Consider the following 26,865-nt stretch of genomic DNA (forward strand, 5'->3'; position numbering starts at 1 on the left):
ACCACCATACAATGTTCAAGATGAATTGCCATGTCTAAATCACAATTTCGAAGGAGCAAAACAATATTTACCAATCTTCGATATCCAACAAGAGGACCTTGCGGCCAAACTCCATGCAAAAAGAAAAAGAAAAGAAAAAGAAAACGGAACATATCTAAACGACTCTATTATCGATTATAGAATTTGTGACGAAACAACAATAAATCGCCTGTTTTCCTCGAAATAATTCAGTGCCAAGGTAGACGGTGTAAGCGATATCTCTTCTTTCCCGCAGAAGACTAGTGGCAATTCTACATTCTTTGTAATGCTAAACAATTATGCAGTAGGCCCTACAAGCCTACCTCTCTAAGAGTCGATTCCCAGAATTTTTGTAAATCAAAGTATTTACGTTTGTCAAGGTGGATTCACCAGTGCAAACGTAGAAAAAGTACAAGAATGTTATACAGGCTTATATGTTCTTGAAAAGTGCCGCGCTTCCTATGATTCATTATCTAACAGGTGTGCTTTAAAAACTACTAAGGTCATAAACTTAAAACCCGAGTTCTACCGTTGTTCGTAAGTTTCATGGGATAACTCTTCCCTGGAGGAGAAATTAAAGGCTCGCTATCACGTGACCCTATGCTTCAATAATCATTGTCGACATCATTACAGGCTCTTATCGTTTTTGATTGTATGATATGAGAGCGTGTATCTTATCTTCATTTCGTTATATTGATTTCTCGAAACACTTTCTTTTATTAACCACGGAGCAGATTTTTGTCGTTGAGAAAACAAAACAAGAACCATGGACCAAAGTTTACTTTGAGAGGCCTTTTCAGGAGGTTACAAGTCCTTTACATTCCCATAGGACAGTCAACTTGTCCATGCACGATAGCGAGTAAAACCTTCAATCGGCAAATTACTTAATTTTCAACAACGTGCAGTAAAACAAACGTCATAGTGTGCTATAAAAAATTCAAGAATATTGGGGCACTTCAGGGCCCCGTTTTATCGAAAGATATAATCAATTTCAGATTTCCTTAACACACAGTCTGCCATAGACTTATCATTGAAATCAACTATAAAATCAATTATAACTCTTCATAAAACAGGGCCCTGCAAAGTTTTTTTTTTCATGCATTAAGTGTTTGTGATTATAATATGAATGTATCTGTACATAATATTGCTATAAAGACTTAGTTGAAACTGTTATGCATGCCTAACAACACTTTCTGTTGATAGACTAGAAACTGCTTATTGCAGTGCAACCAGGATCGCGTTTGATCACACACAAACGGTGCGAGCTTGTTCATTTCCCTCCGCATTGTAACAGGCAAGAGCAATGAATTGTAGGACGCCATCAACCACCCTTACTGCCAGACATCTCCTGTTACTTGGGCTGTCCTGCAGGTCTGAGGAAGGAGGACAAATGGAAAGATTATCAGAATCACAAACAGGAATTTAGTTAAAAGATACTATACATTTATACGTCTCGAATAAAAACAAAAGAAATCATTCAAAGGCTTATATGTGTAATGGCTAACTTCAATAACAGATTAATCGATTTTCATTTCGTTTCTTCTTTATTCACCTCACGAATGCTAGAACAATTCAAAAACCCAAGTTCATTAAAATCAAATGAAACATGAACAATATACTATATTTAATAAAAATTTATGTAGAACTAGATGCAAATGATAATATGATATATATATATATATATAGATATATAGATATATGACACTGCACCTCAAAACCAACAAAATTCGCCAGAGATGGACTTTAGTAAAGGGCAGGTTCTGAAAGAGCAGACTTTGAACTTTAAAATGATGTTAAACTCAAATCAATGGACTCTCCTAACCTATCTAAATCATCAAAAAGAAAACCCATACTCTGGAAAAGTGTTTATAATGAGAAAAGAGGCTCTGAAGTTAAGGTCTGTTTAATCACACCAGGCGGTGAATTGGACAAAAACAGGATGTAAAACTCCGCAACAACAACAACAACAACAACAACATAAAAGGGATTATAAGATTAAGCCCAAAATTAATTGAGCATGCTCTATCAACAAATTCTATTCATGACTAATACCAACTTCCAAAGCAGTAGCTTAATTCTTTCAAAAACTATTAGAGTCGAAAGTAAAGAATGGTGTAAAAAGTTTTAAAGAAATTCTAATACCACTTCCAAAGCAGTATAGCTTCATTCTTTCAAAAATTATTAGAGTCGAAAGTGAAGAATGTGTCAAGGGTTTTTAAGAAATGAAAGGGGACCCTGGGACACATCTAATCACACTACCATTAGTCCACAAAAAGTTGATCTAGTAAACTGATCAAAACACAATTTCCAATTCATTTTATGATCCCCAAACTTTACCATAGGGTAGAAGAAATCTTGCTCTTTCAGAAATTATGAAAAACTTAAGATTGACCCATCTCACCTATTTTGAGTCCTCACACAAAACTTAAGAGCGTGCGACTTTTTGTTGGTGTTGCGATGCACGGCCATATCATATATGTATACACATATATGTTTATATATTTGATTGTTGAAGAATAAAAATCACACGCTTTTGAGAGGTGTTCAAAAGCACGGAGACCATCGTAGCCCCCGGAGACACCCACCAAATTGTCTTGCTTCCCAATTCACCAAGCCACAGAACGCAAGAAGCATCTACAGTCATTCCCACAACAAAATCATCACATTAACTACTCGTGTGCTACGGTATAACCCCCCCCCCCCCCGTGTGTGCCACACTATTCTGAGACAGCAACGTACGATCGCTTTTTGTAAACATTCTGTTTTTCAAAACCATATTATGACTTTTTTTTTAATAGAAACGTTCATGATATAGACATGCTTTGAGCGAAATTGGACTGAAAGATTTGCTGCCATGTCCATTTTTGTGACAAAGCTGTGATTACGCATTTCACTTCTCTAGTAAATGGTCATCTGCAGCACAGCAGTAGATATGCCATGTTCTTAGCCAGGTCGAGGATTCATGATTTATGTAGACACAATGATCCGCGACAGAAACTAGAAAAAAAACCACCTCTATGAAACACTACCTATATGCAAACACCAGACAAAGCAAGCTAGATGTTTGAGGAAGGAAATCGCGGGTGAAGCTTTCATCGTATAGTTAGGCCTTATTTATCGATTGGTTTGGGCAAGTTTGTGCGTTTGAGCAGAATATGCGAACTTGGAACGCCGTCGACTGAATCAGACGTGGTAACGTGGGACATAAAGAGTGAAATACTCTGTCCGCGTTCAGATGTCTTATCAGAGTTGCACTGTCCCCTTAACTCGGCGCAACGACAAAGATGGCAAATTAAAAAGAATAACCATGCAAACAGAACGTAAAACCGTCTAAAATAGAAAAAAAACAACCCAACAATTCAGAGCTCAAAACTTGACTGCCTGACCAGATCATTTCCACCCATGTTTATAGATTTCCATCGTATATCATATCATAGTTCCGGGTTCATGCCATCTGCATAATTAGACTCAAACATCGCTGGTGCGGCCGACCAGCCGTCTCGCACTTTCTATAGCCAACTGACAGTGCAATTTAATTGCTATGACGATCACAAAAACAAGCGCGCCATCTATTGTTCATAATGGGCTCAGAGAGTCTACCAATGTTAAAGAATCCCCTCCCCCTAAAAAAAAAAACAACAAAAACAAAAACAAAAAAATAGACAAATAATGAAACAATCCTTGATCCAGACGGTGATCCCGATCACTGTCAAAATTTGATAATGTATTTTTGTGTCACTCTCAAATCAGTATATAACTCTTTTTGAGCTATTTTGCAAAAGGCAAGCATAACAAAACTGACAAAAACACAACCTCCTTAAATGACGAAGGCAATTAACAAAATTTGCAACAATATGTCAAAAATATATACGTAGACAAAGACATGTAATAGTGATTATAATCCAGTATGTTCTACAATCAACTGTATCCATTTTATAATAAATGAAGATAAGTGAGAACAGTTTCCCATGAGTATTATCTGAATGATATTAAACATTCAATGGCAGCACATAGTGCGATCACAGGAAAATTGCATCCCCCAACCTCACAGTTGGACAGTACAGAAATGTCAGCAAAGATTCATGTTATAATCACTTCCATACGACGCGGTATTATTCTTCTTAATAACAAGTGGGATATTAAATCTGCAATATCAGGATTCAGAAAATCATTGCGCAGTTTGTTAAAAAAAAGAATCTATACAAACTTATAAATCAATTACTGTCCCTCGTCATATCAGTACATCGGTCATTCTCGTAATGGCTATGTCGCTTTTATGCTTCTAATATTTGAACATGACTTTTGATATCAAATCTTATAGTAGGACTAATAAGTTTTAACCTTATCTCTCCTCCCCATTCTATGCAAGACTATATTTGGCATTTTCGCTTTTAACTTGAAAATATAGGCCTACACTATTAAAATATGAATAAGTGCACGTACTATTAGGAAATTGTGTTGCGAAGAAACTGACACTTCCTAACGGAATATTGCCTCTAGGAGGATACCAGCATCGCCAGTCACCGTCTCGCACAAAGTATTGCCAATCCCAAGATATCTGCTCCCATGACCAGCAACACGCGCAGCCCAACCAGATGAGGTCGTGATCACCACACTGGTTTCTCACTGCGTTCACTATGTCGAGGACGTAAGACTGGTTGACAGGGAGCGGCAGGATTTTCCCGTCTGTACCGCACCTCCCAATGGATCGTATCTCCCTCTCGCAGGTGATTTCAAAGGAGCTTGCTGAAAGAGCAACAAACAAGCAAACAACACTAACAAAGACAAGTACAAATCACGGTAATGATGATATTAGAAATTCAACAAACGAATAAGCAGTTCCCAGTCAATCATTACTCGGGACGGTTAATTGAACACAGTTTTGTATCATGCTTTCTGTAGAATGGGGGGGGGGGCGTGTTTGTGCATTTAAATTGTATTTGTATGATGAATGTCTTGACTGCATTCGTTGCTAGCACCACGAGATATCCTTCATATTATCCAAACACAACTTTGATATGAAAATGCAGTTTCATCATTATACTAAGTCTTTATCTTTCACATCCTTTTGAATACCTGTTCCATTATTTACATACCAAAGGAATTGACTTTAATGATTCTTCACATACTCTCTTTAACATTCACTAAAGGACGGTAAACAACATCTACTGTATATAAATTTGCATTTGCAAGGCACTTTCATTGGGTATAGTATCAAATGTTTTGAACATAAATCATAATAAAAGTATGTCTCTACCAGTATCCAGTGTTAGTAAGGTATATATATATCTATATATATATATATATCTCTCTCTCTATATATATATATATATATATATATATGATATACACATTATTTGTCATTTGGTGCACGTAAAACTATAGTAATATACTGAAAATTGAGAGAGAAAAAAAACTGTGAACTTTTTTTGGAAGACCATGCGTTTTTGTGGAGGCATACCATTCGCCATAACGACATTTCTAGTGTTCATTTATACCAATATGACCTTTTTTGTGATGTATATCTGTAATATTTAATGTCAAATAGTTTTTGAAACTCAATCAATTCATGTTGAGAAACCCAACAAGCTCATGCTTAAGTAAGCTAGGTTATTAGGCCCTACATGGCTTGTAATTATTCTTTTATTTAACACTGTTTAATATTTTTCATCATTAATACAGCATTTTCGTCATATTGATGGTTAATTTCAACAAATTTATTTTCAAAATGTCGTTTACGGGTTTTGTAAAACGAACAATTTCAGTTTTGAAGCTGCATGTTCCTGTTTTATTGTGAATAAACCTATATTGAATTGAATTGAATTGAATGAATTGAATTGAATTGTAAAATAACCCCAAAACAATCCAGTGTTGAACATTCAGATGAAATCTGCTGTTCGGTCACAGATGTATCAATGTACCCTATATATATATATATACCATCCGTACAGTACCTGTCTCCTGACTGGTTGTCTGAACAGTCGACGTCCTCTCCGTCGTCGACCTGGAGTGAGTACTTGGCCTTATCCCGTCGGGAGTGGTTTCAGACACCACTGTCGTAGTGGACGATACACGAGGAATCTCTGTCTGTGCTGGATAAGACGTGCTCTTCTCATCAGTGACCCCAGCTGACCCAACGCGTGTAGACTCTTGTGAGGCGTTTGTCGGTGTACCTCGTTGGGAAATACAGTAAGAGTTAGTCTTATCAGTAGCTGACAATTTCACATGTGTGTGTGTGTGTGTGTGCGTGTGTGTGTGCGTGTGTAGGTGCGTGTGTGTGTGCGTGTGTGTGTGTATGTGTGTGTGTGTGTGTTGTGTGTGTGTGTTTTAACAAACTCACAAAAAATGCTCTCCTCTAAATTGTCTATAAGTATAGCACAATAGATAAAGGTAAATTATTATGGTCAGCAAAAACTTGGAATAAACTTGTGTTCATGATGAGAAACTGTTTATCATGGTGCTTACTCAGAAATGCATTTAATTGAAAAACAACAACGAACAATCAATTTTATGAAATTCTTCCTTCGAGATGTTTTCGTTGTGTGAAAACTGTGTGAAACTTTGCTCTAAGTTTCCTTATGGCATTGGGCGAAACCCCTAGTCTCCTGGCCACCTCCTTAATCGGAACCCCATGCAGCTTCAAGGAAAGCTGTAGCTCTCCCTCTTTCAAAAATTTGCAAATGCGGCATGATGCAAAATGGCCATAGGCACATTAATGTCTTATGTGATCGACCCAAATTGGAATTAAAAAGCACATGGCTTCGACCAACATTTTCATGTTGAACAGGCCTATTGTATAAAAAAGTATGCATAACATCCGTCTGACAGGGAAGCACATTGTACCTGAAGAAATTCCTGAGAATTACATAACAACTTAAAAAGGTCATTTGCTAACTTAAATAGGAAACGTACACAATATGCTTCATCATTACCGTTATTGTGTATATATCACCTCAAGTGCAACCTTTTCCCCCATGCATTTTGACATAAAATGCATTTTTTCACACCAATAATGATATCTGGTGGCATTGATATGCAATTCACGTTATGAGTAATAAAATTCCCTATCCATTCCCGCTTGAATTATGAACATTGGTAAAATACTTTTTAAGATATATCCAAACATGCTATAAGGGGAACTTACTTTTTTGGTTGAGTGTATATACATTATACATTGTATACATAATATATTTATATATATATATATCGCACTGAATATAAATAATGAAGGAGCTACACTGGTGCTGTAAATGGTCGAGACCCCTTCTCGCAGTCTCTCTCTCTCTCTCTCTCTCTCTCTCTCTCTATATATATATATATATATATATAGAGAGAGAGAGAGAGAGAGAGAGAGAGAGAGGACAATTAAAAGAGACTCGGACAAACAGATACTAGGTTTCAACTGATTGACAAATTGCCCTACATCGACGTAAATAAGCACTGAATTGATCAGTATTTTAGTATAGTAGCCATGATAAAATATCATGGGCGTACATACTCGAGCAGGATTCATGTACGCCCATGATTTTTATCATGGCTACTACTAAAACACTGATCAATGGATCGTATCTCCCTCTCGCAGGTGATTTCAAAGGAGTTTGCTGAAAGAGCAACAAACAAGCAAACAACACTAACAAAGACAAGTACAAATCACGGTAATGATGATATTAGAAATTCAACAAACAAATAAGCAGTTCCCAGTCAATCATTACTCGGGACGGTTAATTGAACACAGTTTTGTATCATGCTTTCTGTAGAATGGGGGGGGGGGCGTGTTTGTGCATTTAAATTGTGTTTGTATGATGAATGTCTTGACTGCTTTCGTTGCTAGCACCACGAGATATCCTTCATATTATCCAAACACAACTTTGATATGAAAATGCAGTTTCATCATTATACTAAGTCTTTATCTTTCACATCCTTTTGAATACCTGTTCCATTATTTACATACCAAAGGAATTGACTTTAATGATTCTTCACATACTCTCTTTAACATTCACTAAAGGACGGTAAACAACATCTACTGTATATAAATTTGCATTTGCAAGGCACTTTCATTGGGTATAGTATCAAATGTTTTGAACATAAATCATAATAAAAGTATGTCTCTACCAGTATCCAGTGTTAGTAAGGTATATATATATCTATATATATATATCTATATATATATATATATATATATATATATATATATATATGATATACACATTATTTGTCATTTGGTGCACGTAAAACTATAGTAATATACTGAAAATTGAGAGAGAAAAAAAACTGTGAACTTTTTTTGGAAGACCATGCGTTTTTGTGGAGGCATACCATTCGCCATAACGACATTTCTAGTGTTCATTTATACCAATATGACCTTTTTTGTGATGTATATCTGTAATATTTAATGTCAAATAGTTTTTGAAACTCAATCAATTCATGTTGAGAAACCCAACAAGCTCATGCTTAAGTAAGCTAGGTTATTAGGCCCTACATGGCTTGTAATTATTCTTTTATTTAACACTGTTTAATATTTTTCATCATTAATACAGCATTTTCGTCATATTGATGGTTAATTTCAACAAATTTATTTTCAAAATGTCGTTTACGGGTTTTGTAAAACGAACAATTTCAGTTTTGAAGCTGCATGTTCCTGTTTTATTGTGAATAAACCTATATTGAATTGAATTGAATTGAATGAATTGAATTGAATTGTAAAATAACCCCAAAACAATCCAGTGTTGAACATTCAGATGAAATCTGCTGTTCGGTCACAGATGTATCAATGTACCCTATATATATATATATACCATCCGTACAGTACCTGTCTCCTGACTGGTTGTCTGAACAGTCGACGTCCTCTCCGTCGTCGACCTGGAGTGAGTACTTGGCCTTATCCCGTCGGGAGTGGTTTCAGACACCACTGTCGTAGTGGACGATACACGAGGAATCTCTGTCTGTGCTGGATAAGACGTGCTCTTCTCATCAGTGACCCCAGCTGACCCAACGCGTGTAGACTCTTGTGAGGCGTTTGTCGGTGTACCTCGTTGGGAAATACAGTAAGAGTTAGTCTTATCAGTAGCTGACAATTTCACATGTGTGTGTGTGTGTGTGTGCGTGTGTGTGTGCGTATGTAGGTGCGTGTGTGTGTGCGTGTGTGTGTGTATGTGTGTGTGTGTGTGTTGTGTGTGTGTGTTTTAACAAACTCACAAAAAATGCTCTCCTCTAAATTGTCTATAAGTATAGATAGCACAATAGATAAAGGTAAATTATTATGGTCAGCAAAAACTTGGAATAAACTTGTGTTCATGATGAGAAACTGTTTATCATGGTGCTTACTCAGAAATGCATTTAATTGAAAAACAACAACGAACAATCAATTTTATGAAATTCTTCCTTCGAGATGTTTTCGTTGTGTGAAAACTGTGTGAAACTTTGCTCTAAGTTTCCTTATGGCATTGGGCGAAACCCCTAGTCTCCTGGCCACCTCCTTAATCGGAACCCCATGCAGCTTCAAGGAAAGCTGTAGCTCTCCCTCTTTCAAAAATTTGCAAATGCGGCATGATGCAAAATGGCCATAGGCACATTAATGTCTTATGTGATCGACCCAAATTGGAATTAAAAAGCACATGGCTTCGACCAACATTTTCATGTTGAACAGGCCTATTGTATAAAAAAGTATGCATAACATCCGTCTGACAGGGAAGCACATTGTACCTGAAGAAATTCCTGAGAATTACATAACAACTTAAAAAGGTCATTTGCTAACTTAAATAGGAAACGTACACAATATGCTTCATCATTACCGTTATTGTGTATATATCACCTCAAGTGCAACCTTTTCCCCCATGCATTTTGACATAAAATGCATTTTTTCACACCAATAATGATATCTGGTGGCATTGATATGCAATTCACGTTATGAGTAATAAAATTCCCTATCCATTCCCGCTTGAATTATGAACATTGGTAAAATACTTTTTAAGATATATCCAAACATGCTATAAGGGGAACTTACTTTTTTGGTTGAGTGTATATACATTATACATTGTATACATAATATATTTATATATATATATATCGCACTGAATATAAATAATGAAGGAGCTACACTGGTGCTGTAAATGGTCGAGACCCCTTCTCGCAGTCTCTCTCTCTCTCTCTCTCTCTCTCTCTCTATATATATATATATATATATATATATAGAGAGAGAGAGAGAGAGAGAGAGGACAATTAAAAGAGACTCGGACAAACAGATACTAGGTTTCAACTGATTGACAAATTGCCCTACATCGACGTAAATAAGCACTGAATTGATCAGTATTTTAGTATAGTAGCCATGATAAAATATCATGGGCGTACATACTCGAGCAGGATTCATGTACGCCCATGATTTTTATCATGGCTACTACTAAAACACTGATCAATGGATCGTATCTCCCTCTCGCAGGTGATTTCAAAGGAGTTTGCTGAAAGAGCAACAAACAAGCAAACAACACTAACAAAGACAAGTACAAATCACGGTAATGATGATATTAGAAATTCAACAAACAAATAAGCAGTTCCCAGTCAATCATTACTCGGGACGGTTAATTGAACACAGTTTTGTATCATGCTTTCTGTAGAATGGGGGGGGGGGGGGCGTGTTTGTGCATTTAAATTGTGTTTGTATGATGAATGTCTTGACTGCTTTCGTTGCTAGCACCACGAGATATCCTTCATATTATCCAAACACAACTTTGATATGAAAATGCAGTTTCATCATTATACTAAGTCTTTATCTTTCACATCCTTTTGAATACCTGTTCCATTATTTACATACCAAAGGAATTGACTTTAATGATTCTTCACATACTCTCTTTAACATTCACTAAAGGACGGTAAACAACATCTACTGTATATAAATTTGCATTTGCAAGGCACTTTCATTGGGTATAGTATCAAATGTTTTGAACATAAATCATAATAAAAGTATGTCTCTACCAGTATCCAGTGTTAGTAAGGTATATATATATATATATATATATATATATATATATTTATATATATATATATGATATACGCATTATTTGTCATTTGGTGCACGTAAAACTATAGTAATATACTGAAAATTGAGAGAGAGAAAAAACTGTGGACTTTTTTGGAAGGCCATGCGTTTTTGTGGAGGCGTACCATTCGCCATAACGACATTTCTAGTGTTCATTTATACCAATATGACCTTTTTTTGTGATGTATATCTGTAATATTTAATGTCAAATAGTTTTTGAAACTCAATCAATTCATGTTGAAAAACCCAACAAGCTCATGCTTAAGTAAGCTAGGTTATTAGGCCCTACATGGCTTGTAATTATTCTTTTATTTAACACTGTTTAATATTTTTCATCATTAATACAGCGTTTTCGTCATATTGATGGTTAATTTCAACAAATTTATTTTCAAAATGTCGTTTACGGGTTTTGTAAAACGAACAATTTCAGTTTTTAAGCTGCATGTTCCTGTTTTATCGTGAATAAACCTATATTGAATTGAATTGAATTGAATGAATTGAATTGAATTGTAAAATAACCCCAAAACAATCCAGTGTTGATCATTCAGATGAAATCTGCTGTTCGGTCACAGATGTATCAATGTACCCTATATATATATATATATATACCATCCGTACAGTACCTGTCTCCTGACTGGTTCTCTGAACAGTCGACGTCCTCTCCGTCGTCGACCTGGAGTGAGTACTTGGCCTTATCCCGTCGGGAGTGGTTTCAGACACCACTGTCGTAGTGGACGATACACGAGGAATCTCTGTCTGTGCTGGATAAGACGTGCTCTTCTCATCAGTGACCCCAGCTGACCCAACGCGTGTAGACTCTTGTGAGGCGTTTGTCGGTGTACCTCGTTGGGAAATACAGTAAGAGTTAGTCTTATCAGTAGCTGACAATTTCACATGTGTGTGTGTGTGTGTGTGCGTGTGTGTGCGTGTGTAGGTGCGTGTGTGTGTGCGTGTGTGTGTGTATGTGTGTGTGTGTGTGTGTGTTGTGTGTGTGTGTTTTAACAAACTCACAAAAAATGCTCTCCTCTAAATTGTCTATAAGTATAGCACAATAGATAAAGGTAAATTATTATGGTCAGCAAAAACTTGGAATAAACTTGTGTTCATGATGAGAAACTGTTTATCATGGTGCTTACTCAGAAATGCATTTAATTGAAAAACAACAACGAACAATCAATTTTATGAAATTCTTCCTTCGAGATGTTTTCGTTGTGTGAAAACTGTGTGAAACTTTGCTCTACGTTTCCTTATGGCATTGGGCGAAACCCCTAGTCTCCTGGCCACCTCCTTAACCGGAACCCCATGCAGCTTCAAGGAAAGCTGTAGCTCTCCCTCTTTCAAAAATTTGCAAATGCGGCATGATGCAAAATGGCCATAGGCACATTAATGTGATCGACCCAAATTGGAATTAAAAAGCACATGGCTTCGACCAACATTTTCATGTTGAAAAGGCCTATTGTATAAAAAAGTATGCATAACATCCGTCTGACAGGGAAGCACATTGTACCTGAAGAAATTCCTGAGAATTACATAACAACTTAAAAAGGTCATTTGCTAACTTAAATAGGAAACGTACACAATATGCTTCATCATTACCGTTATTGTGTATATATCACCTCAAGTGCAACCTTTTCCCCCATGCATTTTGACATAAAATGCATTTTTTCACACCAATAATGATATCTGGTGGCATTGATATGCAATTCACGTTATGAGTAATAAAATTCCCTATCCATTCCCGCTTGAATTATGAACATTGGTAAAATACTTTTTAAGATATATCCAAACATGCTATAAGGGGAACTTACTTTTTTGGTTGAGTGTATATACATTATACATTGTATATATATATATATATATATATATATATATATATATTCATATATATATATATTTATATACATGTATATATATATATATATATATATATCGCACTGAATATAAATAATGAAGGAGCTACACTGGTGCTGTAAATGGTCGAGACCCCTTCTCGCAGTCTCTCTCTCTCTCTCTCTCTCTCTCTCTCTATATATATATATATATATATATATATATGTATATATATATGTATATATATATAGAGAGAGAGAGAGAATAGAGAGAGAGAGAGAGAGAGAGAGAGGATAATTAAAAGAGACTCGGACAAACAGATACTAGGTTTCAACTGATTGACAAATTGCCCTACATCGACGTAAATAAGCACTGAATTGATCAGTATCTTAGTAGTAGCCATGATAAAATATCATGGGCGTACATACTCGAGCAGGATTCATGTACGCCCATGATTTTTATCATGGCTACTACTAAAACACTGATCAATTCAGTGCTTATTAACGTCGATATGGGGAGATTTGTCAATCAATCGCAATGAAAACATCTCGACGAAAGAATTTCATGAATTTGAACAAACAACCAAGCTCAAACCCGCAAAGAAAAAGAAGTACTTAAAGTCAAAGTTACAAATTCTTATTTTTTTACAAAATAATAATAAAATGATATTACATGTAACATGAGGCATCATAAGTGAACATGCGAATTGTCATAATGGCCTAAGTAGAAGAAGTTGAAGGTCGTATAGTCATGATTGCAATACTTGTATGTTAAGATAATTTATCACTGAAAGAAAAAAGAAATAGGTTTCTTCTTACGATAGAGACATGAATCCCCGCTAAACCCTTCAGCACAGTCAGAGTGGCAATGGAAGTTAGTCTCCGTTTCCTCACATACGCCATTCTTGCACGGTTCCCGTAAGCAATCTGTTTCGTATAGTAGTAATACAAAACTGAATTGAGCTGAATTGAATATTGAATTGAATGGAATTAAACTTAAACACACTAATGCATAAGCATGCGCTCAAATTGAATAATGTATAAAGACGAAATACATATTATTCATGATATAGATATCTATGTAGGCCTATACATAATTATGTATAGGCATGTGTAAGTATATGTGCTTATGTGTGTGTGTGTGTGTGTGTGTGTGTATGTACGTATGGTATTTTGTTTGCTTTATTTTTCTTCCAATTTCATACATAGATAAAGATTCATTTCAGTAATATCACATAAAATATCAGTTAACAGATTACAATGATTACATGATTCAAAGAAGGAAAATAAATGTGTAAATTAATTCCATTAAAAGAATTATTGTATTATCAAATTTCCAAATAATTACCTCAGAAGTTATGCGGAAGGACTGCCACTCAAAACGTGGCAGCCAAGAAAACCTATTAACATAATATGTAAATGTATCATATACCATCAATGGTATTGGATTGGATTGGAGTTATTTATTCAATACTCCATAAAAAAATCATACAAACAAACAGAGAAAATACACAACATATTAGTATAAATACATTACATTCAAATTCATGTCGTCAAGTGTGTATAAAGTAACTGACATGTCTGCAACGGATACAAAATATAAACTTCAACACACACACACACACACACACACACACAAAATATGAAGCATTAGGAACTTGGCAGGAAAGCGGAGCCTTATATTGTATGAGGTAGTGTATCATTCATGCGTGTGAAAGTGTATCTATCGGACCTTGGAAGGACAAAAAGATCTGTCGATTTGAGACAGAACAGATATAAAGCGAAAAAAAAAAAAGGAAACTCAAATCTGCCATAATATATTAAAGCTGCAGGACAGCGGCTGATGGTAACGTTAAGCTCATTAGGAAAGCTTACAATCCATTTAGCAATGCTATACACTCTTTAAATCAATATGAATTTTTACCTTTCGATATAATTTTGTCAAATTGTTGCACAGCAGTGAAAACTAATAAGCACCTACTTAAGCCAACTCGACGAGATGAATTCAATGATTATACACTCCACTCGGTAATGTCAGCATTATCACCGTCAGGTTTACCTGGAATTCGACAAGTCCATTCTTCAGGCTCAGCGCGCATCCCAGGATTGCCATGGCAACTCTTGCGGGAGACAGTTCCCGGTAGATTAATAACCTTTGGGATGAGTTGGATTTGGTCGCCGTTGAATGATACGGTCAAGCACCGGGTGTTCGTTGGAAAAGTGTAGTTTACATTGTACTTGTTCCAGTGTTCACCATGTACTGGAAACGCAAGATAAATTCGTTCCGTTATTGCTGAATTTATAATGAAAGAACAATTCAACCCATAAATACCCAAAGGAGTTCTCAGTACGTTTATTTGCTGACAGCATACGGTCATGTCTTGCACAAGTCACAATATAAGGATAATATAGCTGCAGATAAGCCCTCAAATATTGGAATGATATAGATTTACAGAATGGTATGATAAATCTTTCTTTCAAACACGTGCTCACTCAATTTCTGACCCCTCCCCTCACTCCCGCCCCTGGAGATCTCCCTTATCCCCTCTCTCGTTCCACTTAATCCATCCTCTTCCTGTTATAGCAACCCAACTTTAACTTATTACATTAGATACATTTGGTACTGCTTTGTTATGTTGTTGTTGGATTTTTTTGTTGTTGTTGCAAAGCTAATGCATGAAAACATTGCAGCGCTACATATTCTAAGTACAACTATCTCGTGCTTTTGGGAACACTTTCAAATTATGCCATCAGGTCAATGATTTTAAGCCAAACTATTGTGCGCTAACCTATCTTGCGAAGAAATACTGAAACTATACTTGTGAGGCTTTCATCACACTTTAGGTTTTTGATATCAAAGGTAAGACAACGCGAAGTTCTAAAATGAGACTTTTCATTCCTTATCTTTCTTGAATTGTTTATTTTATCATAATATACACAATATAACATTTCCCACAAAATAAAGAACATTTTGGCAAAGATAAGTAACAACAGAGGTTGACTTAAAGTAAAAAGGGGCGTATTGAGAGCAAAACAAACAAACAAAAAGAGAAAAAAAAACATGCGCATAGTTGATCACATAACGTGATACAGGTTGTATCATATAAACGGACGGAATAAAAAGCAAATGCTAACTTTCATTTGAGTAAAAGGTTATTATTGTTCTGAAAAGTTTCAAATTTACCTGATCAAAAAAGAATATGATAAGATATGTGTTATCTTCGTACAAAATTATAATCATAATCCCACTCCTTGTCATTCCGGCATTTGATATAGTATTATACAATCTAAAATAATTATGGTAAGTGTTATACTTAATAATCTAAAAAAGTTTATAGCATTACCCATTATGGCGCTGACAAACAGTACAAGAACCGGAAGGCTAGTCCGCTGAAAGAAAGAGGAAATAAAATGGACAATGCCCGCAAACAGCAGTGACTGAAGAAAATCAAAATTTGTCGTACTAAGGCTAATATACGGTCACAACGCAAAGGGCGGCTTCCGGCCGATTTGTAGCTTGCTCTTTCGCTGCTATAGAATTTAGCCATTTCCCAACGATTTTTGGAAAAGTCGAGCAGGCTGTAACACCCCCGCCGATGCGATGCCCGAGCGATCCTCTGTTGATATCCTGTCGGTCTCCGGTCGATTTTAGGTCAGTTGGTCACCGGTCGATTTTAGGTCAAAACTTGGTAAAATAGGGGGATATTCTCCGCGTAGAGTCTGAGCAATCACCGAGTGGTGACCTACCACATAGCAACTGGAACATCTCCCACCCCGTTCGGCTACCAGCCTATTTTTGAGAAATCGGCCGGCTGTCTGCAAGTGATGAGTGGGACATCTGCCAGTGTCCCGTCGGCGTATCGGCCAGCTCCGCCGAAAATTTCTCACGAGCTACTTGGGAATATAATAATGTGACTTACCTTAATTGGCCCCAACAACATTCGCGTAGCTTTGCATTTAACAAGGCAACGAGGTCTCCGATGCTCCTGATTCTACCTCAACGACTACCACAGTGAGGTTCACATGCCCAGCACTTTTGTGAAAACATGAACACATAAAAACCTCTATACCAATAATCAATTAACAACTTTTTTTTTGTTCTGATTTATTCTCCTAAAGATAGAGTTTATTCTTCATAACGATAAAACTCGAAGTAAAGTATTTTAGAACTTAATTACGAACTATCAATCGCAGTTGTGAAACAGAAGATAAATAGGTATAACACGCATGGGAAATGAAATAGAAAGGAAAAGAAAACCAAGATTTAAAAAAAAAAATGCATACTCACTCCTAGATTAGGATGTGCCAAAATACTTTTGCTTTGCTACTCTGTACTTAAACTTCATTCATTGTTCCTTCTTCCTAATGAATTTTAATCATCATTATCCACACATCTTTAAGTAATTACGCCTTCATTCATAAATATACACCTCGAAGTAAAAGATTTAAGAACTAGATAACGAACTATCAACCGCAGTTGTGAATTTTTAGATATTAGTATAACTAATAGGTAGAAAATAGGAAATCAGATAGAAAGGAAAAGAAAACCAAGATAAAAAAGTACACTCACTCCTATATCAAAATGTTCCAAAATACCATTTCTTTGCTACTCTATAGGGCCTACTTATACTTTATCTACTTTGTCTTCTTCCTATACTGAATTCTAAATTATGCGGGCTAACTCTGTTAAAGGGAAGCAGTCCTGAGATTTTCACTGTACTGATAATTAAGAAGAGTAAAAAATATAACCTTTCACCAATTTATACGCGTGGACATCAAAAATTGTCTCCGTACGCGATTTTTAAAAAATAATTCCTGCAAGCGATCGTGTAAGAGCCTACCAAAAGGTGCAACGTCATTGATGCCCTACTCTCAAGTTGACAGCCGTGCCTCAGAAAACCAATATAAGTATTCAAAATGATCATATCTGATTTTTTCATAAAGTGTGACAATATGTCGTTTTATTATTTCAAACAAAATATTTCAAGCTTATTTATATATACAATTGATATAAAAATAAATAGCAAACATGTACTTATAACTAGCTAGGGAGCGTACACATGACGAGCAGAACACCGCTGGAAAGAGTTGTGCATCGATGACGTATGACTCTCCGCCAAGACTTACTCATTAGCATATTCACCATGCAGAGTCACACTTTTTCAACCAAAATGTACGAGCTTATTTGGTGATTTGAAAGTTTGTTTTTGGTGAAAGTAGTTCATTGGAGGTACCAACAACAGCATATATATCTTTTTTAAATTTCGTGAGGACTGCGTCCCTTTAAAAGTCTCATATACTAGAAGTTGCAGCTATAGCTGTTTAATCTTTCAGGGGGAGAAGATGGTGGGGGTTTTCTCGTTTCTGTCTTCCTTCGACCTCTTCCGATAGCCCTGGCTTCTCTTTTACCTCTTGTCTCTTGTTGTTCTTCTGTGCTTTTGTACTTTTCACTTCTATTATTTTGATCTCTATAAATCACAAGTCGGAAACCGACTCAATTAGGTTGGGGTCCCTGGGGTTGCCGTCGGGACATCACCGAGCGTATTTCGGACTGTGAGTGTAAACTTGACGGTCGCTATATACTAGAACTTGAACTCCGCGGTAAGACTTCACCGAGCAGTGGCCTAAAAATCAGTGGTGCCTTGCCGAAACTTGCTACCCCCCGCCCCCCCCCCCCCCCAAAAAAAAAAACCCAACAAAAACAAATGCAAAAAAACAAAAACAAAAACAAAAAACAAGCAAACAAAAAAACAAACAACCAAAAAACTAAAAAATAAAAAAATAAAAAAACTCGCCGCCCGGCAGGCGAGCAAGCTGACTTTTTTTTTTTAGGGTGTGACCGTAGCCACTGGTGTCCTATATCAAATAACGGTATCAATACTATATTAAGCTTAAGGTCGTCTTTTCATATATAACCTGTTGGATTTACTCCTTTTCTCCAATATTTTGAAAATGACAAAAAAAACCCACTAACAACAATAGCGACAACAATAACAAGAAGAAGAAGAAGAAGAAGCAAATCACGTTATTTTTTCGTTGGTCGTATTGATCTCGGTTCAATATATAATTTTGTATCAAAAAGTCATACAGTCTTTTATAAACAAGACTAGAAAGAATACAGATAGGACAGCGATTCGAGACAAGAGAGGAGTCATCTTTCTTGTATATTGGAACAACTTTTATTGGCAATTCGGAAATTCAGAAATATGCCAGTTGAGGTGTCATTATACTCTGTGACAACAATTTGTTTTGAAAAGAGACTTCCTCATCATGCTCATTTCATCACAACCATTTGTATAACTTTGTTTTAATGAATGTACAGTGTAAATTTTCTCACTATAATCTCTTTGTTGGAAAAATAATGAATTATCATTGATGTGCCTGAATACTACGAAAATATGTATACGTACGATAATTTTTTAAAGCTTGAATAGGACCTACATTAGCAAAGTACTCACTAAAACCAAGGAGGTTCAAGAGATGGAGTAACAACAGTGTTATTCCCTTTGATACCATGTTTGATGCCGCCAATAAGAAATATTTGAAGTATGATAGGATAGGAAGACAATTGATTTATGTGGCATTGCATCATGACTCGTCACTCTCAAAGGAAGATGTGTCTTCATGATGGTAATTACTTTTTGCTGTCCTTTCTTATGAAACATGAGCGGTACATAAAGGTACAGACACAGGCAGGTGACAGAGATGTGCGAATAAAGATTCCACAAAAATTGATCATCTCAATGCTCGGAAAGACGGCGGCATCAAACCCCGATCATCATAGTCACAAATGCATCTGTGGAATTCTTTTCATCAAAAGAAAACCAACAACTGTTTGAATGTTAACAGCCAGTTTGAACTCCATTTCTCAAAACCTCCTTGCGAAAACAGAGTGCGCCATCTCTATTATGGAGCGTTTGTCGGTCATATGTATCATTTGAAATATTTAAACCTTCTTTTGCTTACCAATAGCCTCATTAACAACCTTCCTAGTGGCTGACATGTTTCCAGTAGCATTTTTAAAGGCTTCCGTAAAATACACTCTCTGGGAAAGCACGATAATTTGCGGCAGTTTATTCTATAATATGATTGATATCAACTAACATTATAATCATTATGATATTGTAACCTATATTTATATCAAATTTCTTGTCTTAATGGAAAGAAAAAAAAATCCTCTGTTATTAAAGGATTATTTTTTCAATTGTTCGGTATCTGCCCAGAATGCCCCGAATGCCTCCCAAATCCAACCGAATTCCATCCGAATACACCTCGAATGTGGCCCGAATGAAATTCGTCGGGGCCACATTCGGGAGTATTTTTGAGGTTATTCGGCTGGTTTTGAACATTATTTTCAAACGAGCCGAATCCCTCCACGATTGTTCCAGAATCTCTCCCGAATTCGTGTATTCGGGTGGAATCGCAGCTGATTCGATCAGCTCCGGTGTAACCGAGGCTTAACATTTTGTATAAGAATACAAGTACTATGTGTTGTCAAAATAATGGGTAAATGATCAGAAACATCACTTTTCAAAGACCAGATTTCGAATAATCTGCATCAATATTAGTGAAATATTATTACTCAAGGCTTGTAAACTGCACGCAAAATATTACAAGATTTATTCTTAAAACATTATCTTGATTCAAAAGATCAATATTAGACAATGTCAGAATATCCCATCAAGTACACAATTCATCTTTGATTTATTGATTGACCAGCTCTAATAAAACAGTAAATTATCCAAGAATAAATTGCAATCTGTGTGAGGAGGTCTGTAATATACATTGTAGTACACAAATATTACTTTTTTTCAATTCTTATTAATTTCAACACTCGTGCAATCGAATTCATTTCCGTTGTACTTCAACATAATAAGGCTTTACTTTAAACGATATTAAGTATGATTGGAACAGCAGGGCAACTTTGCCTCCTCGTCTGCATTTTCTATCAGAACGGACAACAGAATATCTATCAATGTTATATAAAGGGGGAGATTTGTAACTGAAATCTACATGTCTATCGCAGGCGACAATAATTGTATATTTTCGTACTTTCTTTAAAGACTGCGAGCATTGACGTGCAATACAATGAAAGAATGCTCATTAATATTAGATTTTGAATTCAACTAGTCAGGTAAAGTATACCAACATTGGACATTTTTACCCATATTTGAAAATAAGAACTACATATGGGCCATGACATGACCATCAGCTTTTGCTGTATTGCTGAAAGAAGAGAAGAAGAGAAGGAAAATAGCAAATTATAAAGTGTAGGCTGTTACCAAAGTACCCTCGTGAGTGTAGTGGCCGCATTGGACAATGTGGATCTGACAGGAAAGATCATTGTCATAAACATGTACGGCCTATGTATATATATCAGACGTCAAATTGTATATTTGCAAGAAGTTTATATACACAATACATACATCATACATAATATGATATTTGGCATAACTACACGTTGATTTTCACATTTTTCGTGGTCTAGACTTAGAGGTTGACAGAACAGAAAAGTTGAGAGGTGCATGAGTGCTCGGAGAAAGATAGAAATAGACATAAATGATATGATTGTGACACAATGAATCAAACAAGAGTAAAACCAAATGATTGACTTGCATATATTGGCCTTAGAAAGGATTACACAAAGACTTAGACTTACCATTGTTGTTTTTCATTCAATAAGATGCACAGGAATATACACACGTTGCTTGATTTATTACAAAAGGCAAAATAAAACGCATTTGATTCAATGAATTTCTTCACTTTGATGATACGAAAAGATTATCGATCACGTTTCTCGAGTTGCTGTTCTGAGCGATGTCATATTTCGATATGCTTGATGAGCTGACTGAAGTGATGACTTCATTAGTTCCTGGTCACGCCTCACCAGCTGCCTAAAGGTCGTGTCACACTAGCCTTGCGTGCGACTTGCAAAGAACAATTTTGACTACCCGGAGGTCCCCGTAGATGATCCGCACATGACAGTACCTAGCATGTATCTCAAAAGTAGTCGCCCGGAGGTGCGCACGCATATTTTTTGCCCGCAACCGTGTTTATGTCCCGTCACACCTTTACGGGCAAGCTACTCGGTTGCGTGTAGGGATTTTCTAGCATACCGGACATTCCTGAGGGCGGAAAAGGATTTGTGCGAGTCAGCGCATGTGTCCTACTTGCTGGACGCGTTATACTTGCGAGTATACTGTGTGACCTTTGTACCAGTCGCGTGGGGGCTGACAACTCAGTGAAGGAATTCCTCTACTGGAATGGCTGAAATCTCACAGAATTTCATTATCTTGGCTGCATACGGGACTGCGAAGTACCTGCGTGGGAATTGCCTGGGAAGTACTGCCGCTAAGGGTCTCCTACTGGCGTTCTGCGTGAAGCATCCATCTCTGTCCATATAGTCCAGTCAAAATATGGAATGACCCATAATTGCAACAGAAACCATTCCACATGCATTTAACGTTGAAGAGCTTTCAAAACAACATATTAAAATTTCCCTAAAATTCGAGTGGTGGATCAAAGCCTAATTTGCATAAATTCAAAATGGCCGCCATAAAACTTATTTATGCTTATATCTTGGGACATAGAACCCATAGAAAGTCAGTTCTTGTGTCTAAACCTATGTTTTTTAGGTCAAGGGGTACAGTTATGACATCAGTAATAACTTTAAAGTATCTATATGTACATAATTTGCATAAATTCACATATAAATGCATTCAAAATGGCCGCCATAATGGCCTTTTAATATCTCCGTACATAAAAACTGTAGAAAGTAAATTTTGGCGTCTATATTTATGTTTTTCACGTCAATATACAATCATGATGTCAGTTGTAACTCAAAAAGCATTCCTACATACATAATTTGCATATATATGCATATAATTATATGCAAATAGCTGCCAAATGGCTTGTACATGCCCCTATCTCTGATTATTTCATCCGTAAGTGGTTCCCTTTGTGTCTCTTATCTTCACTGCCGGGAATAATTGCTGCAGTACATACATTCAATAGTAAGTCAATGAAAATCTGCATAAATATACATATAGATATGATTATTCAAATCACTAGTATGAATACATTTCTGCTTTTAGGATATACATGCAGCCTGCACAATGTTGATTGTGATGCCTGTATCTATTAATTCAAGGGCAAAGAACATTTACATTTTACAATCTTATAATGAACATCCTTACACCTAGTTGCATGAATTTCCATGAATTTACAAGTAATTTAGGCCTACTCTACCACCCATGCGGATTTCCTCAAATAAAGCCTCTGGACAGTAATCAATGTAAACAGCGTTGAATACAACCGATTTTCATTTAACTTTGACTTCAAATTAACTTCCAAGTGTCCCCAATAGGTACAGAAAAATTGAAATCTTTGAATTGTATAATGCATATTTGTAAGTACAAAATACTTTTTTTTTTTGCAAGGAGGAGGGTACATCAATTCATAATGAGTATGTTTATCTATGAGTCTATATACAAAAGTTACATGAGTTTGGTATACAATGTAGTAGATGTTTTGGTCATATTTTGGTGCCTTGGTCACTCAATGACTTTCTGAACAAGAGACCCATGGGTTCAGAGCTCACCTGAGTATCTCAAGTTTACCTTCCATGCCAGTCTTGCAGACTGTTACCTAGGTAGAACACATCAAAGTTGGAAGCCTTTAAAGATCTCCAGGGCCCAGGGAGACATGACATCCTTATGTTTTTATTCCACGACACTGGCAAAAACACCTGCAAGGTCTGTAGAAAATGTGATCATGCGTTTCCAAAAAGATCAAAACTTACAACTGGTCCCTAATGAATTAGGTATGGCAGCGACCAAACCGGAGCACTCCTGGATCTGCCATGAAACATTTGAAAGTACCTTCTACAGTATAGGGTACCTGTAATCATGGCCTTTATCCTTTTACCCATTTCTGATTCTAGAGGGGAAAAAATGCTTTCAAAAATTCCCTAATTTCGGGGATATTGGGGATCTTGGAGTCAACATGGGGTTCATGATACTCATGTGACTAAATAATATGATATTCTATCACCTGCAAAGTTCGGTAGAAAAAAGAAATGACCACACTTTTCGTGAAGATGAAAGTGTGAAAATTGGTCCCTAATTTAGTACAAGCCCAAAGGGGATCATCCCTGAATCTGTCATAAACAATCTTACGAGTCCATTCACTGATGTACTTACTCAAAGCACTTCTGCTTTAAATATACGTTCTAGAAGTAGATACTCTAACGCCATTTCTTTCAGTGGTTGATGGGCCGCTTTCAGACTGTTTTCTCAAAATTTCCCGGTCTCCCTCCAGAGTTTGTAGTTATCCCGCTCTACATAGCGCTCTCTCTCTCTCTCTCTCTCTCTCTCAAGATTTTTTTTTTTTTTTTTTTTTTTTTTGCACATGTCACAATTCAACACCCAGGAGTCATACAGCCCATGAGCTTGACACTAAACAAAATATTCAAGGCCCATGAGTCTGACACTAGGCAATAAAAAAGAGCCCACGAGTCCGACACAACGCAAACAAGGCTCTTAAGTTTGACACAGATTATTAAAGCAAAGAAGACCAAAGACCCTTTTTTCAATGCTGACCTCAATGACTCGTGGGAAACCCCAAATGTTTAAAGCAGGAGAACAGATACAGGGATGATCCCCTTCGGATAGAACCAAATTAGGATCATCTTCGGATATGTATATATTTTTTCTTTTTTAGAGGGGGGGGGGGGGGGTCTACACCGCTGAGGGTACTTTCAAGTGTTTCATGGCAGATTCAGGGGTGTCCCCTTTAGGCCGCAGCCAGGAATAATTTATTGAGGACCAGTTTTACGTTGTGATCTTCTTTTTGGAAACACGTATGATCACATTTTTATACACTTTTGACAAGTGTTTTCGCCAGTGTCATAGAATAAAAACATATGGATGTCATGTCTCCCTGGGCCCTGGAGGTCTCCAAAGGCTTCCAACTTTGATGTGTTCTACCTAGGTAACAGTCTGCAAGACTGCATGGAAGGTAAACTTGAGATACTCAGGTGAGCTCTGAACCCATGGGTCTCTTGTTCAGAAAGTCATTGAGTGACCAAGGCACCAAAATATGATAAAAACAATTTCCACACCAAACTCATGTAACTTTTGTTTATCAACTCATGGATAAACTTTCTCATAATGAATTATTCATGTACTCTCCCTCTTCAAAAAAAAAAAATATTGCATGTATGCATTAAACATTAAGGCAAATTCTCACATTGTATGCAAATATGAGATGTTTTAAACAATTCAAAGATTTCAATTTTTGTGTACCTATTGAGCACACTTGGAAGCTAATTTGGAGTTAAAGTTAAGTGACAATTAGTTCCGTTTGATACTGCTTAAATTGATTAATGCTCAGAGGCTTTATTTTGGGAAATTATGGGTGGTACAGTACTTGCAAATTCATGCAACTAGGCCCTATATACATATATAAGATAATCATTCAATCAATCAATCAATCAATCAATTATAGTTTATTTCCAATCAACGAAAATCAAAAACATAGTACAATGTATACATGTCATTAAATGATATTGTTCAAACGTTTGCAAAAGATTCTTGTAATATACTAGACAAATTATAGAACAAAATATATGTACAATAATTAGGAGGAACACTGTATAAATACTACGTGGGCGAGCGCAAAATAAATTCGATTTTGGAAAATAGTGATCTACTAAAAAGCAAAGCTTGTCGGACGTGGATCGCTCGATAAATAATGGGTAAATTATATACTATTATATCATTAAGGTTGTTATGTTAATGTTCTTTGCCCAACATTGTATGTATATATATATATGAAAAAAGGAAGTGTATTTAAATATTCACCTCTTTTCCCTGATACAATTCAAAATGAAAATATACTATTTTGTGCATACATAAGTTAAACTACATCTCTTGCTCAAAAGACAAATTGGGCAATTCTTGATATACAGAAATTCAGGAGACCATCGTCATAAGCAAGCACTTGACGACGACAATGGCCTCAGAAATGATTATCTAAACAATACAACATTGTAGGAATATAAGTCACCACTTACTGATTGGCGATAAGGAGAAAGGGAGGGAAGAATGAGGGGAAAAAGTGCAATAATTATATGTATATTAATGCAAATTTTTCATTGACTTACTCCTAAATGTTGGTACTGCAGCAATTACTCCTGGCAGTGAAGATAAGAGACACAAAGAGACCAACTTACAAATGAAATAATCGGGCATGCACAAACATATAATTATATGCATATATATACAAATTATGTGTGTAGGAATCATGCTTTTTGAGTTACAACTGACATCATGATTGTGTATATTGACGGTAAAAACATAAATATAGATGCCACAATTTATTTTCTACAGGTTTTATGTACGGAGATATTAAAAGGCCATTATGGCGGCCATTTTGAATGCATTCATATGCAAATTTATGCAAATTATGTACAAATAAATACTTTTAAGTTATTACTGATGTCATATACTCCTTGACCTAAAAAACATAGGTTTAGACACAAAAACTGACTTTCGATGGGCTCTACATCCCAAGATATAAGCATAAATAGGTTTTATGACGGCCATTTTGAATTTATGCAAATTAGGCAATAATCCACCACTCGAATTTTAGGGAACTTTTAATATCAGGTTCGAGTTTCTTCAGTTTGTCTCCCTCTACAAATGAATATTTGTTAAGATCGCAACTTTAGATTAGATTAGATTTCTTCCATCAAAATGAAAAAAAAAATAAAATTGTATTCAGTTAAATGTGGTTGGGGACCCCTCCTTTATGGGGAAGATTTTAAGATTTTAAGACCTGAAATTCAGAGATCTGTTTCAAAATTTGTTTTGGAAACGTTCGATTTTTTTTTCTTCAAAGGACCCCTGAAATCCAAATGCATGTTGATTTGTGTTGACTTCTGATACCCTCAACATCACTTTTGCGGTGAAACGAATATCTAGA

At 36.2% G+C, this 26,865-nt stretch overlaps 1 protein-coding gene across 1 annotated transcript; it reads right to left on the reverse strand.

Moving 5' to 3' along the window:
• Positions 1-1,110: 1,110 nt before the first annotated feature.
• LOC139731504 (uncharacterized) lies at positions 1,111-19,882 on the reverse strand. The gene is made up of 6 exons (XM_071642388.1): positions 19,846-19,882; positions 11,674-11,892; positions 8,828-9,046; positions 5,973-6,191; positions 4,462-4,764; positions 1,111-1,391 (listed from the first exon to the last, which is right to left on the reverse strand). Exons 1-6 carry the CDS (start codon positions 19,880-19,882, stop codon positions 1,264-1,266), a joined length of 1,125 nt encoding a protein of 374 aa, XP_071498489.1. The 3' UTR covers positions 1,111-1,263.
• Positions 19,883-26,865: the final 6,983 nt, after the last annotated feature.

This window comes from Diadema antillarum, unplaced genomic scaffold (genome assembly GCF_040938485.1).
Source record: "Diadema antillarum isolate AM-2024a unplaced genomic scaffold, OU_Dant_1.0 seq00000376_RagTag, whole genome shotgun sequence".
Classification (NCBI taxonomy): Eukaryota; Metazoa; Echinodermata; class Echinoidea; order Diadematoida; family Diadematidae; genus Diadema; species Diadema antillarum.

Coding starts and splice junctions, on each gene's coding strand:
- LOC139731504 (XM_071642388.1), bottom strand. CDS start 19,882: ATGTCAGCCACTAGGAAGGTTGTTAATGAGGCTATTG. Junction 4,765..5,972: donor GACAACCAGTCAGGAGACAG/GTACTGTACGGA, acceptor TTGCTCTTTCAG/CAAGCTCCTTTGAAATCACC. Junction 1,392..4,461: donor CGCAACACAATTTCCTAATA/GTACGTGCACTT, acceptor CTCCTTCCTCAG/ACCTGCAGGACAGCCCAAGT.